The 13234-nt window shown below is 47.1% G+C and overlaps 1 protein-coding gene across 1 annotated transcript in view; it reads left to right on the top strand.

Annotated features, from left to right (window-relative positions):
* The window catches only part of LOC149434532 (cytosolic acyl coenzyme A thioester hydrolase-like), a 46255-nt gene extending 36521 nt beyond the window's left edge, over window positions 1-9734 (top strand). Inside the window, exons 3-4 of the mRNA XM_089663669.1 lie at window positions 5039-5195; window positions 9640-9734. Coding sequence (XP_089519795.1) covers window positions 5039-5195; window positions 9640-9734 — 252 coding nt within the window. The remainder of the gene's footprint in view (window positions 1-5038; window positions 5196-9639) is intronic.
* Window positions 9735-13234: the final 3500 nt, after the last annotated feature.

Raw genomic sequence — 13234 nt, 5'->3', positions numbered from 1 at the left:
CGGGGTGAGCGGGTATAGGGTTTGGGATTCCATAATCCAAATCATTACACCTTTACACATTTTATAGATTACTTGCCTATAAGATTACTCAATCGATAGATCTGATTATTTCTAAGTGTTGGGTAGGGGGTTGAGCCAAGGAATGTTGCTTGGAGGTGGGTAGGGGGCAGAGACAAGGGGCAACTTAGAAGGGGGGAATTCCTGCACCTATTCTCTGAGCAGAAAAGCCCTGGACCAGGGTAATGATGGAAAACTTTGCTTTAATAGAATGTACATTATGAAGTATTCAGGTTTATTAAGGGAGGTGGAGGTCCGTTTTTAACTGATCCCCTTTATTGGCTACTTAAGTTATTAGAGATGCAAACCTTCCAGATGAATTCTGTCCCTTTTTCAGGCTCTATATATTTCAGAAAATTGGAGGAGGAACCATGAAATATTAATATTTCAAAAATGCAGATGTATTTGTTTTTAATTTGCTTCCATGTTATAGGCTATAGAGGCAGAGATCAGAGATTAGATGTGTTATTGAGGAAGGTGGCTGAAAGGTGATGACTGTTTCATCATTGGTTGGGTTTCATCATTGGTTGGGTTTCATCCCCGGTTGGGTTTCACTCCTGGTTGTCATTGGTTAGGTTTCATCTCTTGGGTGTCATCATTGGTTAGGTCACGTGGCTTCATCAGGGGGTTGTGATAGGACAGTCAAACCCCAAAAATGCCCGCCTCCTATCTATCTTCAGGAAATTGGCGGAGGTAACATACAGTCATGGCCGAAATTGTTGGCACCCTTGATATTTTTCCTGAAAATCAAGTATTTCACACAAAAAAGGTATTGCATTAACACATGTTTTGCTATACACATGTTTATTCCCTTTGTATGTATTGGAACAAATATAAAACAGAGGCAGAAAAGCAAATATGACATAATGTCACACAAAACCCCAAAAATGGGCTGGACAAAAGTATTGGCACCCTTAACTTAATATTTGGTTGCACACCCTTTGGAAAACATAACTGAAATCAGTCGCTTCCTATAACCATCAATAAGCTTCTGACACCTCTCACCCGGAATTTTGGACCACTCTTCCTTTGCAAACAGCTCCAGGTCTCTCTTATTGGAAGGACACCTTTCCCAACAGCAATTTTAAGATCTCTCCACAGGTGTTCAATGGGATTTAGATCTGGGCTCATTGCTGGCCACTTCAGAACTCTCCAGCGCTTCTTTGCCATCCATTTCTGAGTGCTTTTTGACGTATGTTTGGGGTCATTGTCCTGCTGGAAGACCCAGGATCTTGGACGCAAACCCAGCTTTCTGACACTGGGCCCTACAGTGCGACCCAAAATCCTTTGGTAATCCTCAGATTTCATGATGCCTTGCACACAGTCAAGGCACCCAGTGCCAGAGGCAGCAAAACAACCCCAAAACATCATTGAACCTCCACCATATTTTACCGTAGGTACTGTGTTTTGTTCTTTGTAGGCCTCATTCCGTTTTCGGTAAACAGTAGAATGATGTGCTTTACCGAAAAGCTCTATCTTGGTCTCATCTGTCCACAAGACGTTTTCCCAGAAGGCTTTTGGCTTACTCAAGTACATTTTGGCAAACTGTAGTCTTGCTTTTTTATGTCTCTGTGTCAGCAGTGGGGTCCTCCTGGGTCTCCTGCCATAGCGTTCATTTCATTTAAATGTCGACGGATAGGTTCGCGCTGACACTGATGCTCCCTGAGCCTGCAGGACAGCTTGATGTCTTTGGAACATGTTTGGGGCTGCTTATCCACCATCCGGACTATTCTGCGTTGCAATCTTTCATCAATTTTCCTCATCCGTCCACGACCAGGGAGATTAGCTACAGTGCCATGGGTTGCAAACTTCTTGATAATGTTGCGCACTGTGGACAAAGGCAAATCTAGTTCTCTGGAGATGGACTTGTAACCTTGAGATTGTTGATATTTTGCCACAATTTTGGTTCTCAGGTCCTCAGACAGTTCTCGTCTCCTCTTTCTGTTGTCCATGCTTAGTGTGGCACAGACAGACACACAATGCAAAGGTTAAGTGAACGTCTCTCCCTTTTTATCTGCTTTCAGGTGTGATTTCTATATTGCCCACACCTGTTACTTGCCCCAGGTGAGTTTACAGGAAGCATCACAGCTTGTAACATTCTTATTTATCCGCAGTTGTGAAAGGGTGCCAATACTTTTGTCCAGCCCATTTTTGGAGGTTTGTGTGACATTATGTCGAATTTGCTTTCTTTCCTCCCTTTTTTTGTTTTGTCCCAATACACACAAAGGGAATAAACATGTGTATAGCAAAACATGTGTTAATGCAATACGTTTCGTGAGAAATACATGATTTCCTGGAGAAATATCAAGGGTGCCAACAATTTCGGCCATGACTGTATATAAGCTAGTATCAGAGGAGTTTATATCAATAAAAACCAGTCGCAAACCCACATAATCCAATTGCATTACTCAACTTATTAAACTTAAAGATTGTGACCAAAAAAAACCACTCATGTGTTAGTAAAAATTAAATTTATAAAATATATAAAAATAAATAAAAAAATTAAAATTCATAAGTCCAGTGACAAAAAATCATAATTAAATTATAATTTTCATTGGATTCTTCCGTGCCTTTGATCCCTTCACCATCCACCAGTGCAAAAACCAACATTAACCGCGCTCACCAGATATTAGTGAGTCACACGCCTTTCAGGAATATTAAGGCTCCTGGACCCCCTTTACTTTTTATGAGACCTCCAAATGCTGCTTCCTCTTATGTCTGGGGCCTCTTCTGCTTACTCCTCTCACCGAATCCCCCAAGGAAAATCAGGAAGAAGAAAAGACCATAGCGTGATACCGTAGTGGTTTCTCCTCAAAATAATCTCTCCAGACCACTCACATTTTAGCGGGATATAACCCGCATTTTTATTAGAAACAACAATGATTTTCTTTCAAAATGATCCACTTTCCAAGTACAGCGACTTTGCCATAAAGACCCCACAGCCTGGTATACAGCAGGATGGCAGACCTCAGATGCAGACTCATCCACTATGCTAAGATGGCCCCTTGGAACGCACCGCTCGGCGTGCGTTCCACTCACCGGAAATGACGTCAGACGCCGGAACAGGCAACCGGAAGTGCGTCAACGCGTTTTCACCCCACCCACAGGGCGTTATCAAGACGAATAGAAGAGATTAGCATCGTCTTGATAACGCCCTGTGGGTGGGGCGGAAACGCGTTGACGCACTTCCGGTTGCCTGTTCCCGGCGTCTGACGTCATTTCCGGTGAGTGGAACGCACGCCGAGCGGTGCGTTCCAAGGGGCCATCTTAGCATAGTGGATGAGTCTGCATCTGAGGTCTGCCATCCTGCTGTATACCAGGCTGTGGGGTCTTTATGCAAAGTCGCTGTACTTGGAAAGTGGATCATTTTGAAAGAAAATCATTGTTGTTTCTAATAAAATGCTGGGTTATATCCCGCTAAAATGTGAGTGGTCTGGAGAGATTATTTTGAGGAGAAACCACTACGGTATCACGCTATGGTCTTTTCTTCTTCCTGATTTTCCTTGGGGGATTCGGTGAGAGGAGTAAGCAGAAGAGGCCCCCAGACATAAGAGGAAGCAGCATTTGGAGGTCTCGTAAAAAGTAAAGGGGGTCCAGGAGCCCTTAATATTCCTGAAAGGCGTGTGACTCACTAATATCTGGTGAGTGCGGTTAATGTTGGGTTTTTGCACTGGTGGATGGTGAAGGGATCAAAGGCACGGAAGAATCCAATGAAAATTATAATTTAATTATTATTTGATTTATTTTGTCACTGGACTGTCTACTTAAGTTTTTGGGATTTTTTTGTCACTGGACTTATGAATTTAAATTTTTTATATTTATTTTTATATATTTTATAATTTAATTTTTACTAACACATGAGTGGTTTTTTTTGTCACAATCTTTAAGTTTAATAAGTTGAGTAATGCAATTGATTATGTGGGTTTGCGCTGGTTTTTATTGATATAAGTTTTTTTGGTTTTTGCACCTGTGTACAGCAGCATCTCACGGGGAATTGTGTGTTTAATAGGAGAGTCCTGGGCGCTGAGGTTTTGTCTTTATTAAGTATCAGAGGAGTGACTGTCCTATCACAACCCCCTGATGAAGCCACGTGACCGGTGGCGTAACGCGTAGGGGTGGGGCTACGACGTCACTCGGAAGGAATCTGATCATTCGGCAGACGGCAAGTCCATGACTCGGCGGCCGGCAAAAGGCTTTATGATATATGAGCGCAATTTTTGATAATTTTAAATGTGAGTGCATTACCCGGATGGTGGGAATAAAAATGTTTTAAAGGATAAAGCACTATGTTATTACTTTCCTTTTACATGCGGAGAAACGTCTAAAGAGGATAAATAGGTGGGAAGGAGGGATGAATCCCTGCAGGGATAGTTAACCCACAGAGGATATCTGCATTAATCTAAAGGGAAGGACCCTTCAATCTACCCATAAAGAGCTAATTCTGGCAGGTTCCAAGGAAGGTGAACCACAAGTGTGTACAGCCTAATTGTAGGCAACAAAGGAGGTGAGCGCACATCTTCACTAATTGGAGGATTCACAAAAAGTCACAAATTGAAGAGCAATAATCACCAAGTCACTATTATTGGACTTTTATTTTTATTGATGGGGACTATTAATTCAATTAAATTGATCTGATGATTTAATAATTTTTTTAATTGGTTATATATTTATATATTGTTTGTTAAGGGGAATCAAAAACATTTTTTTTTTGTATTTAGGAGCGCAACATATAATGGTGAAATATGGTATGTACGCAGTTGAAGTTATGTGTTTTATGTTGGCGATCCACTAGAGATAATTGCATTTGACTCGCAAGTCCACACAAATTCACATTTTTTGCATTGGCATCTGCTACTGTCGCAGTGAGTGTCAGCAATGAGGTCGCACAGAATAGTCGGCTGTCAGTCGTGCGACTTTGAACCCGGGGCTCAATGACATTTTTTTTTTTTCCTGCCTGACCTTTTCTCCTGCTCTGTTCTAGGAGAGATGCGTGGCGGCGCTGGCTCGCGTGGAACGCACGGACTTCCTGTCGCCGATGTGTATCGGAGAAGTGGGTCACGTCAGTGCAGAGATCACCTACACGTCTAAGCACTCGGTGGAGGTGCAGGTGAACGTACTGGCTGAAAACATCTTGACAGGTGAGTGCAGAGCATGCCATCCAGAACTGTGAGCCCGGGGCCCAGAACTAGAACTGTGAGCCCGGGGCCCAGAACTAGAACTGTGAGTCCGGGGCCCAGAACTAGAACTGTGAGTCCGGGGCCCAGAACTAGAACTGTGAGTCCGGGGCCCAGAACTAGAACTGTGAGTCCGGGGCCCAGAACTAGAACTGTGAGTCCGGGGCCCAGAACTAGAACTGTGAGCCCGGGGCCCAGAACTAGAACTGTGAGCCCGGGGCCCAGAACTAGAACTGTGAGCCCGGGGCCCAGAACTAGAACTGTGAGCCCGGGGCCCAGAACTAGAACTGTGAGCCCGGGGCCCAGAACTAGAACTGTGAGCCCGGGGCCCAGAACTAGAACTGTGAGCCCGGGGCCCAGAACTAGAACTGTGAGCCCGGGGCCCAGAACTAGAACTGTGAGCCCGGGGCCCAGAACTAGAACTGTGAGCCCGGGGCCCAGAACTAGAACTGTGAGCCCGGGGCCCAGAACTAGAACTGTGAGCCCGGGGCCCAGAACTAGAACTGTGAGCCCGGGGCCCAGAACTAGAACTGTGAGCCCGGGGCCCAGAACTAGAACTGTGAGCCCGGGGCCCAGAACTAGAACTGTGAGCCCGGGGCCCAGAACTAGAACTGTGAGCCCGGGGCCCAGAACTAGAACTGTGAGCCCGGGGCCCAGAGCTAGAACTGGTGATCCCGGGGCCCAGAGCTAGAACTGGTGATCCCGCGGCCCAGAGCTAGAACTGGTGATCCCGCGGCCCAGAGCTAGAACTGGTGATCCCGCGGCCCAGAGCTAGAACTGGTGATCCCGCGGCCCAGAGCTAGAACTGGTGATCCCGCGGCCCAGAGCTAGAACTGGTGATCCCGCGGCCCAGAGCTAGAATTGGTGATCCCGCGGCCCAGAACTGTGAGCCTGCGGACTTTCTGAGCAGAACCGCTCCTCTTGGGGGCAGCATGTAGGCAGTGTGGGTTCAGAGGGGACCAGAATCCCTTACTTATAGGACCTCTGCAGGACTTCCAGGTATGGGCTTGCTCTCCCTACCCCCATTGGGAAACATGGGATGCGACTTGTCATGCGACTTTGAACCCAAAGGTCACATGACAAGACGCACCGTGGAAAACGTTCTGCTGCCTGTAACATGGTTCAGCATGACTGTTCTGGTGGTGGGTCAGTGATGGTCTGGAGAGGCATCTCCATGGAGGGATTCACAGACCTCTACAGGCTAGACAATGGCACCCTGACTGCCATTAGGTATGGGGATGAAATCATTGGAACCATGGTCAGACCCTATGCTGGTGCAGTGGGTCCTGGGTTCCTCCTGGTGCAGGGGGTCCTGGGTTCCTCCTGGTGCAGGGGGTCCTGGGTTCCTCCTGGTGCAGGGGGTCCTGGGTTCCTCCTGGTGCAGACAATGCCCGGCCTCGTGGGGAGAGTATGCTGGCAGTTCCTGGAGGATGAAGGAGTTGATACCACTGAATGGCCCCCACGCTCACCTGACCTAAATCCAATAGAACCCCTCTGGGATGTCATGTTTCGGTCCATCCGACGCCGCCAGGTTGCACCTCAGACTGTCCAGGAGCTCAGTGATGTCCTGGTCCAGATCTGGGAGGAAATCCCCCAGGACACCATCCGTGGTCTCATTAGGAGCCCCCCCGACGTTGTCAGGCATGCATACAAGCACGTGGGGGCCATACAAACTACTGAGGACCATTCTGAGTTGCTGCAATGACATTTCACCAACATGGACTCGCCTGCTGCATCATTTCTTCACTTTGATTTTCGGGGGGGGCCTTGGAATTCAGTCCTCTGTAGGTCGATCATTTCCATCAAACGATGGGCCATCCTTACATTGCTCACCCATCCCCCGTCCATGTCAGTATAGAGATCCAGCAGGAGATTTGTCCCCATTGAGATCTGATGGGTTCTCAGAGTCTTCCTTTCATATTTATTTTGAGCCGTGTGTGTTTGTATTGGAATAGAAAAAAAATTTTTTTTTATATATAATTATTTTATTTTTTTTTTTCTTCTTTTGAAATTTTAATGTAGAATGGAAAAATCAAATTCTAGAAGAGCACCTGGCCGTGCTGTCATTGGCTCCCTTACATGCTAATCTCTTCTATTCTTTGATTTTTCCATTCTAAATTAAAATTTCAGAAGACCGTTCTATTTTTTTCTATTTCATTCTATTCTTTGATTTTCTATTCCAATCTTTTCTATACTAATTGATTCTATTATTTTCTATTCTATTTTGTTCTGTTTTATTCTAATTAATTTTTTCTATTCTATTCTTTTCTATTCCTTTATTTTCTATTCTCTTTCTTTCTATTCTTTTTTTCAAATTCCAATTTGTTTTCAAATTGATTTGAATTTCAGCTGAATTTCGTTTTTCTTTATTTCTGGATTAGTTTACATTTGTTACTGTTGTAATTTGGATACATCAGAATCTCCGAATGACGGAAAATTTGTCAGAATTTCTATTCGGACCCAAGCGAAGCGCACACGTCTAGCCATTATCTCCTTTTAGTTCTTCAGAGACGGCCTTTCCTCCGAGTTTTATATTCTTATGAGGACTGCGCTAAATCGTCTGTCTCTGCCGTACCGCGCACATTCGCTGTCTGTACCGCGCTCCTCTGAATCTCCGACGCTGTCCGCGGGTGGCCCCAGTGGGGAGCAGCGCCGTTAGAATGCTGATATTTGCCCGGACGCCGCGCCGCATAAAATCTTTGAATCTGCAGAAACGTCTCCATAGTAAGACACAGCGAGAGCTGAAGCGACTCCTCCGTGGCGGCGGATTGTATGTTGTAGAGGGAGATACACACAGGCAGAACATCTCATCGCTGCCTCTGCTGGACATACATGTGTAGATCGACTTCAGCTCTGCCCGGCGCAGTTCGTTCTCTGATTGACGAGGGATGGGGTGTATGGAGTCGTCATTGTTCCTTATACAGGAAGTCAAATGGTGTTTACATTTCAGGTTGAAAATCAGAATTAAAGGGTAACTCCATATAAAAAAAAGAAAAAAGCAAATAAAAAATATAGTGTATACAACTTGGATACAAGTCATATCGTAATTAAATGTTATTAAAAATTCCCTTTCCTTTTCAAGCTGCGGCCGCTGTGATTTTTCTGTAAAATGCAATATGGCCGCCTGGAGGCGTTCTGTACACAGATGGTATATAGAGCGCCCCCCCCCATATGTAATATCCGGATTGAGTGATTGGCTCACAGATCTTCCCATAAGATGCAAGTAACATTTTTGTTGCAGGGGATACCCAAAATCCGATTTTTGGTGAGGTATTCCCAAAGGGAAATCGCATCTAAAGGGATCCCTTCAGGTTAGAACTGAACATGAATAAAGGGCCTAGAATTATTGCTGTCACTCCGACACGCATGGTGATATGTAACGTGTTTTAGCAATGATGTTTTTTGTACCAATGTGTTTTTACATTCATTTACATGTATGTAGGGGCGGGATTTAAACATTTTTTTAAGGGGAGGTTTAGGTGCTTGGGTGTAACTTTTTTTTTTTTTTTTTTTTTTTTTTTCTTCACTAAACTTATTTTTCATTAGATTGGGGACAAAAAGTTATCTGTGATAATTATTTTGTGACAGGTTCTCTTTAATGAGGCATCCGGTGTAAAAAAAAAAAAAAAAAAAAAAGTCCCCCGATGTCTGACCTGCCTTCCAGCGAAGCTGATAGTGTAGATTGTGGTCAGTTAGCTTCTTCCCGGCCATACTTCCTGGGGAAAGTGACACCAGGTCCCCTCCGGGTGCTTTGCAGAAAGGGGATCTCCCTTCCCACTACCCAGCAGTACCCACTTTGCCAGTCTTGGGTCCACCAATGTGCAGAAAAAATGGCTGGGGGGGGGGGAGGGTGTGTTGTGCGCATGGTGGGGGACTGGCACTTACGGGTGTGTGTGATCGGGTGGCTGCAAAGCCACAGGATAACTTCCATCTGACAGTCAGCTCGTCAGATTTACACACGCTCTAAGTGTGTGTAGAAATCCCCGCCGCCAATGAGGTGTGGCATACAGCAGTGGTGGTAAAAGGGTTATAAAATAGCCACAGCACCACCTGCCTGGAGTTTGCATGTTCTCCCTGTGCCTGCGTGGGTTTCCTCCGGGAACTCCGGTTTCCTCCCACACTCCAAAGACATGCTGGGAGGTGAATTGTCCCTAGTATGTGTATGTATGAATGTGAGTTAGGGACCTTAGATTGTATGCTCCTCGGGGGCGGGGCCTGATGTGAATGTACAATATATATGTAAAGCGCTGCGTAAATTGATGGCGCTATATAAGTACCTGAAATAAATAATAAAAAAAAAAATATATCAACATTCATGGTTTCTGCAATATTCATCTTCAATCATAAGATTTCTGCCACTAGATGTCTTCAGCCTGATGGCCATTTAACCCGCTTTCTCTGAGCCCAGGTCACCCTGGAGCCACCTCCAACCTACGACGGGACAGTGAAAGAAGGAGCGCAGTGATGAGCTCTGTCACTCTGCTCTCTCCTATCAGCACGTGAACATTTTCTTGTGCTGCTTCTTCCTCTCACACCCCAGCTCTGCTGTACAGCAGGCTGAGACCAGGTCACATTCAGGTACTTACACATTTGTTAATGCATTAACGATTACAGAGCCCCATTCATTTGTGTCTTTTATATATGCAAGCAGTTTGAAAAAATGGCATCTGTCTATGGCGAGCCGGCCCATTTTCGGCCAAGCCTCCCGCCGGCCCATTTTCGGCCAGGCCTCCCGCCGACCCATTTTCGGCCAGGCCTCCCGCCGGCCCATTTTCGGCCAGGCCTCCCGCCGGCCCATTTTCGGCCAGGCCTCCCGCCGGCCCATTTTCGGCCAGGCCTCCCGCCGGCCCATTTTCGGCCAGGCCTCCCGCCGGCCCATTTTCGGCCAGGCCTCCCGCCGGCCCATTTTCGGGCAAGCGTCCCGCCGGCCCATTTTCGGCCAGGCCTCCCGCCGGCCCATTTTCGGGCAAGTGTCCCGCCGGCCCATTTTCGGCCAGGCCTCCCGCCGGCCCATTTTCGGCCAGGCCTCCCGCCGGCCCGGGGACCACTGCACACCTCTGGGACGGAGGGCAGTCATGCTGCAGGATAAGAGGTAGATGAAGCCCTTCGAATGATGAATGGTCCGTGCTGCGTGCCGGCTGTGCCGCGAGGCTCTGTACTTGTCTTAGCATTTTCTGAATCCCTCATTTCCTCCACGCCGGCCCGGCTCTGTGTGGGATTTGGTGTCTCTTTTGTTCGGTTATATTTTTATCTCACTTGACACACTTCCTTCCATTGCCCCACTTTCCTCTGGATTACCTCTCCTCCTCTTTTGTTCATCGATTCGCTTTACGCTTTTACCATTTCTGTCCCGATGGTGTATGGAATAGAGCGAGAGAGCGAGGCGGCTTCCTTCTGCGGATTCATAGACTCCGGCATAGGGAAAGGTTAACGAGGCTTCCAGATGACAGTTCAGGTTCCCCACCCCAACGTCTCCATTGGCTTTTATGTCTTCTCTGTCGATCTTTGGGGTCCCCAACACCTCTCTCTGGTTCCTTCCTCTGAGCCCACTTATCACCGTGTCCTACAATAATGTGGGGTCAACGGGACCAACTGGTAAGAGCTGCCGGGGGACCACCAAGATCAATGTTCTTAGAAGTGTTGGTTTCCCAGTTGACTTCAGTTCCTGCGACGGATCAGCATTGAGCGGTGCCAAAAAGAGAAATATTCCATCTCTTCTTTACAGGTGTGTGCTTTGCTGAAGGAAGTTTATTATATGACAGTGTGGAGCAGGGGTCTCCAAACTATGGCCCTCCAGCTGTTGAAGTACTACAAGTCCCATCATGCCTCTGCCTCTGGGAGTCTTGCCTGTGGCTGTCAGTCTTGCAAGGCCTCATGGGACTTGCAGTTCCTCAACACCCTGGGGGGCCTACCTGGATCGGACTACACAGACCGGCCTTCGCTCCCCACATCCATCAATGAGTCTTGGATGCCCATGAACCTGTCACCGGTTGGCTAGTTCTCCTTCCTTTGGACCACGTTTGGTTGGTCCTGACCACAGTAGACCGGGAACATTCCACAAGACCTGCAGTTTTGGAGTTCCTCTGACCCAGTAGTCTAGACCAGGGGTCCTGAAACTATGGCCCTCCAGCTGTTGAAGTACTACAAGTCCCATCATGCCTCTGGGAGTCTTGCCTGTGGCTGTCAGAGTCTTGCAAGGCCTCATGGGACTTGCAGTTCCTCAACACCTGAAGGGCCATAGTTTGGAGACCCATGGACCTTGGAGGATTAACGAGGCCTCCTGGTGATGACGTTTCAGGTTCCTCACTCCAACTCCTTCAGTGTCACATGCCTGATGAAGGGGGTCCTGCGAGACTCCAAAACGTTGCCTTGGCGTAACTATGTGATCGTTCATTAAAACTTTTGGACCCGTATTGGCGCTCCTCGGTGTGCTGGTGACATTCTCCCTTCCCGTTTTGCGGGAAGAATCGCGGAGTCTCTAACCTGATAATTGGATGTTATTATTTGGCTGCTTGAGATGCAAATACCATTTGTTGGAATCCTTCTGCTGGTAATGGTGGCGGGAGAGCAGTCTGCGTATCGGCACCTTTCTCTATGAATAGCCTAACTTTAGAACTCTTCTAATAATTTGCAGCGGTAACCATGGCAACCCTTCTCCTCCCTCCCCTTCTTCACACTCACGCTCTCTAGCTGAATGTGTGATGATGATTGCTCAACATCCAAACAAGTTTTGATTTCCCAGCTTTATATTCACGTTTTTATTCTTTTGTTCAAAGTCCCTCGCCTGGCCTCCATTAGAGGGGTTCAAATTTTCCACCAGTGGAGCCCGCCCCTGGACGCGCTCATGCCGCTCTCCCCGAGTTTTGAAGTTTCTTTTAGTGTGTTTTATTTAAAGCCGTGCTGAAATTAGCTTCTTTAGATTTTGTTTTCTTTACCGCCTAGGTTGGCGTGGGCGGACTAGGCTGAATGTTGAAGAGCGCGTGGCATATCGCGGTCTGTTGTTTGTACCTGGAGGAGGAAAAAGAAACTTTTAATTAAGAACACAGAAAGATTCATTTTGCGGAGGAGAATTCATTTTTCGGCTTGTTTTGCTGAATGGAACGTGCGCTGTGCTGCTCCGGCTATGGCAGGCCAGTCTGACGCACAAGGGGTGGTGACCTTACTTCTGTGATACATGGAGCCCCACTCAGGGCAAAGTCCAAGGCAGCCTTTTCCAAACTTTTCAAGATAGAGGAACCCTTGAAACAATCTTCTGTTCTCAGGAAACCTCTGCTAATAATTACTATATCTGCAACTCATGGGTCAGTGGGAAGAATGTCCCTTACATTGGGGGTCAGTGGGAAGAATGTCCCTTACATTGGGGGTCAGTGGGAAGAATGTCCCTTACATTGGTGGTCAGTGGGAAGAATGTCCCTTACATTGGGGGTCAGTGGGAAGAATGTCCCTTACATTGGGGGTCAGTGGGAAGAATGTCCCTTACATTGGTGGTCAGTGGGAAGAATGTCCCTTACATTGGGGGTCAGTGGGAAGAATGTCCCTTACATTGGGGGTCAGTGGGAAGAATGTCCCTTACATTGGGGGTCAGTGGGAAGAATGTCCCTTACATTGGGGGTCAGTGGGAAGAATGTCCCTTACATTGGGGGTCAGTGGGAAGAATGTCCCTTACATTGGGGGTCAGTGGGAAGAATGTCCCTTACATTGGGGGTCAGTGGGAAGAATGTCTCTTACATTGGGGGTCAGTGGGAAGAATGTCCCTTACATTGGTGGTCAGTGGGAAGAATGTCCCTTACATTGGGGGTCAGTGGGAAGAATGTCTCTTACATTGGGGGTCAGTGGGAAGAATGTCTCTTACATTGGGGGTCAGTGGGAAGAATGTCCCTTACATTGGGGGTCAGTGGGAAGAATGTCCCTTACATTGGGGGTCGGTGGGAAGAATGTCCCTTACATTGGGGGTCAATGGGAAGAATGTCCCTTACATTGGGGGTCAGTGGGCAGAATGTCCC

Source organism: Staurois parvus, unplaced genomic scaffold (genome assembly GCF_062004578.1).
Source record: "Staurois parvus isolate SC_StPar_1 unplaced genomic scaffold, SC_StPar_1.0 ptg001743l, whole genome shotgun sequence".
Classification (NCBI taxonomy): Eukaryota; Metazoa; Chordata; class Amphibia; order Anura; family Ranidae; genus Staurois; species Staurois parvus.
The sequence above is the reverse complement of the archived record's forward strand: the minus strand, read 5'-3'. Positions and strand labels throughout refer to the sequence as shown.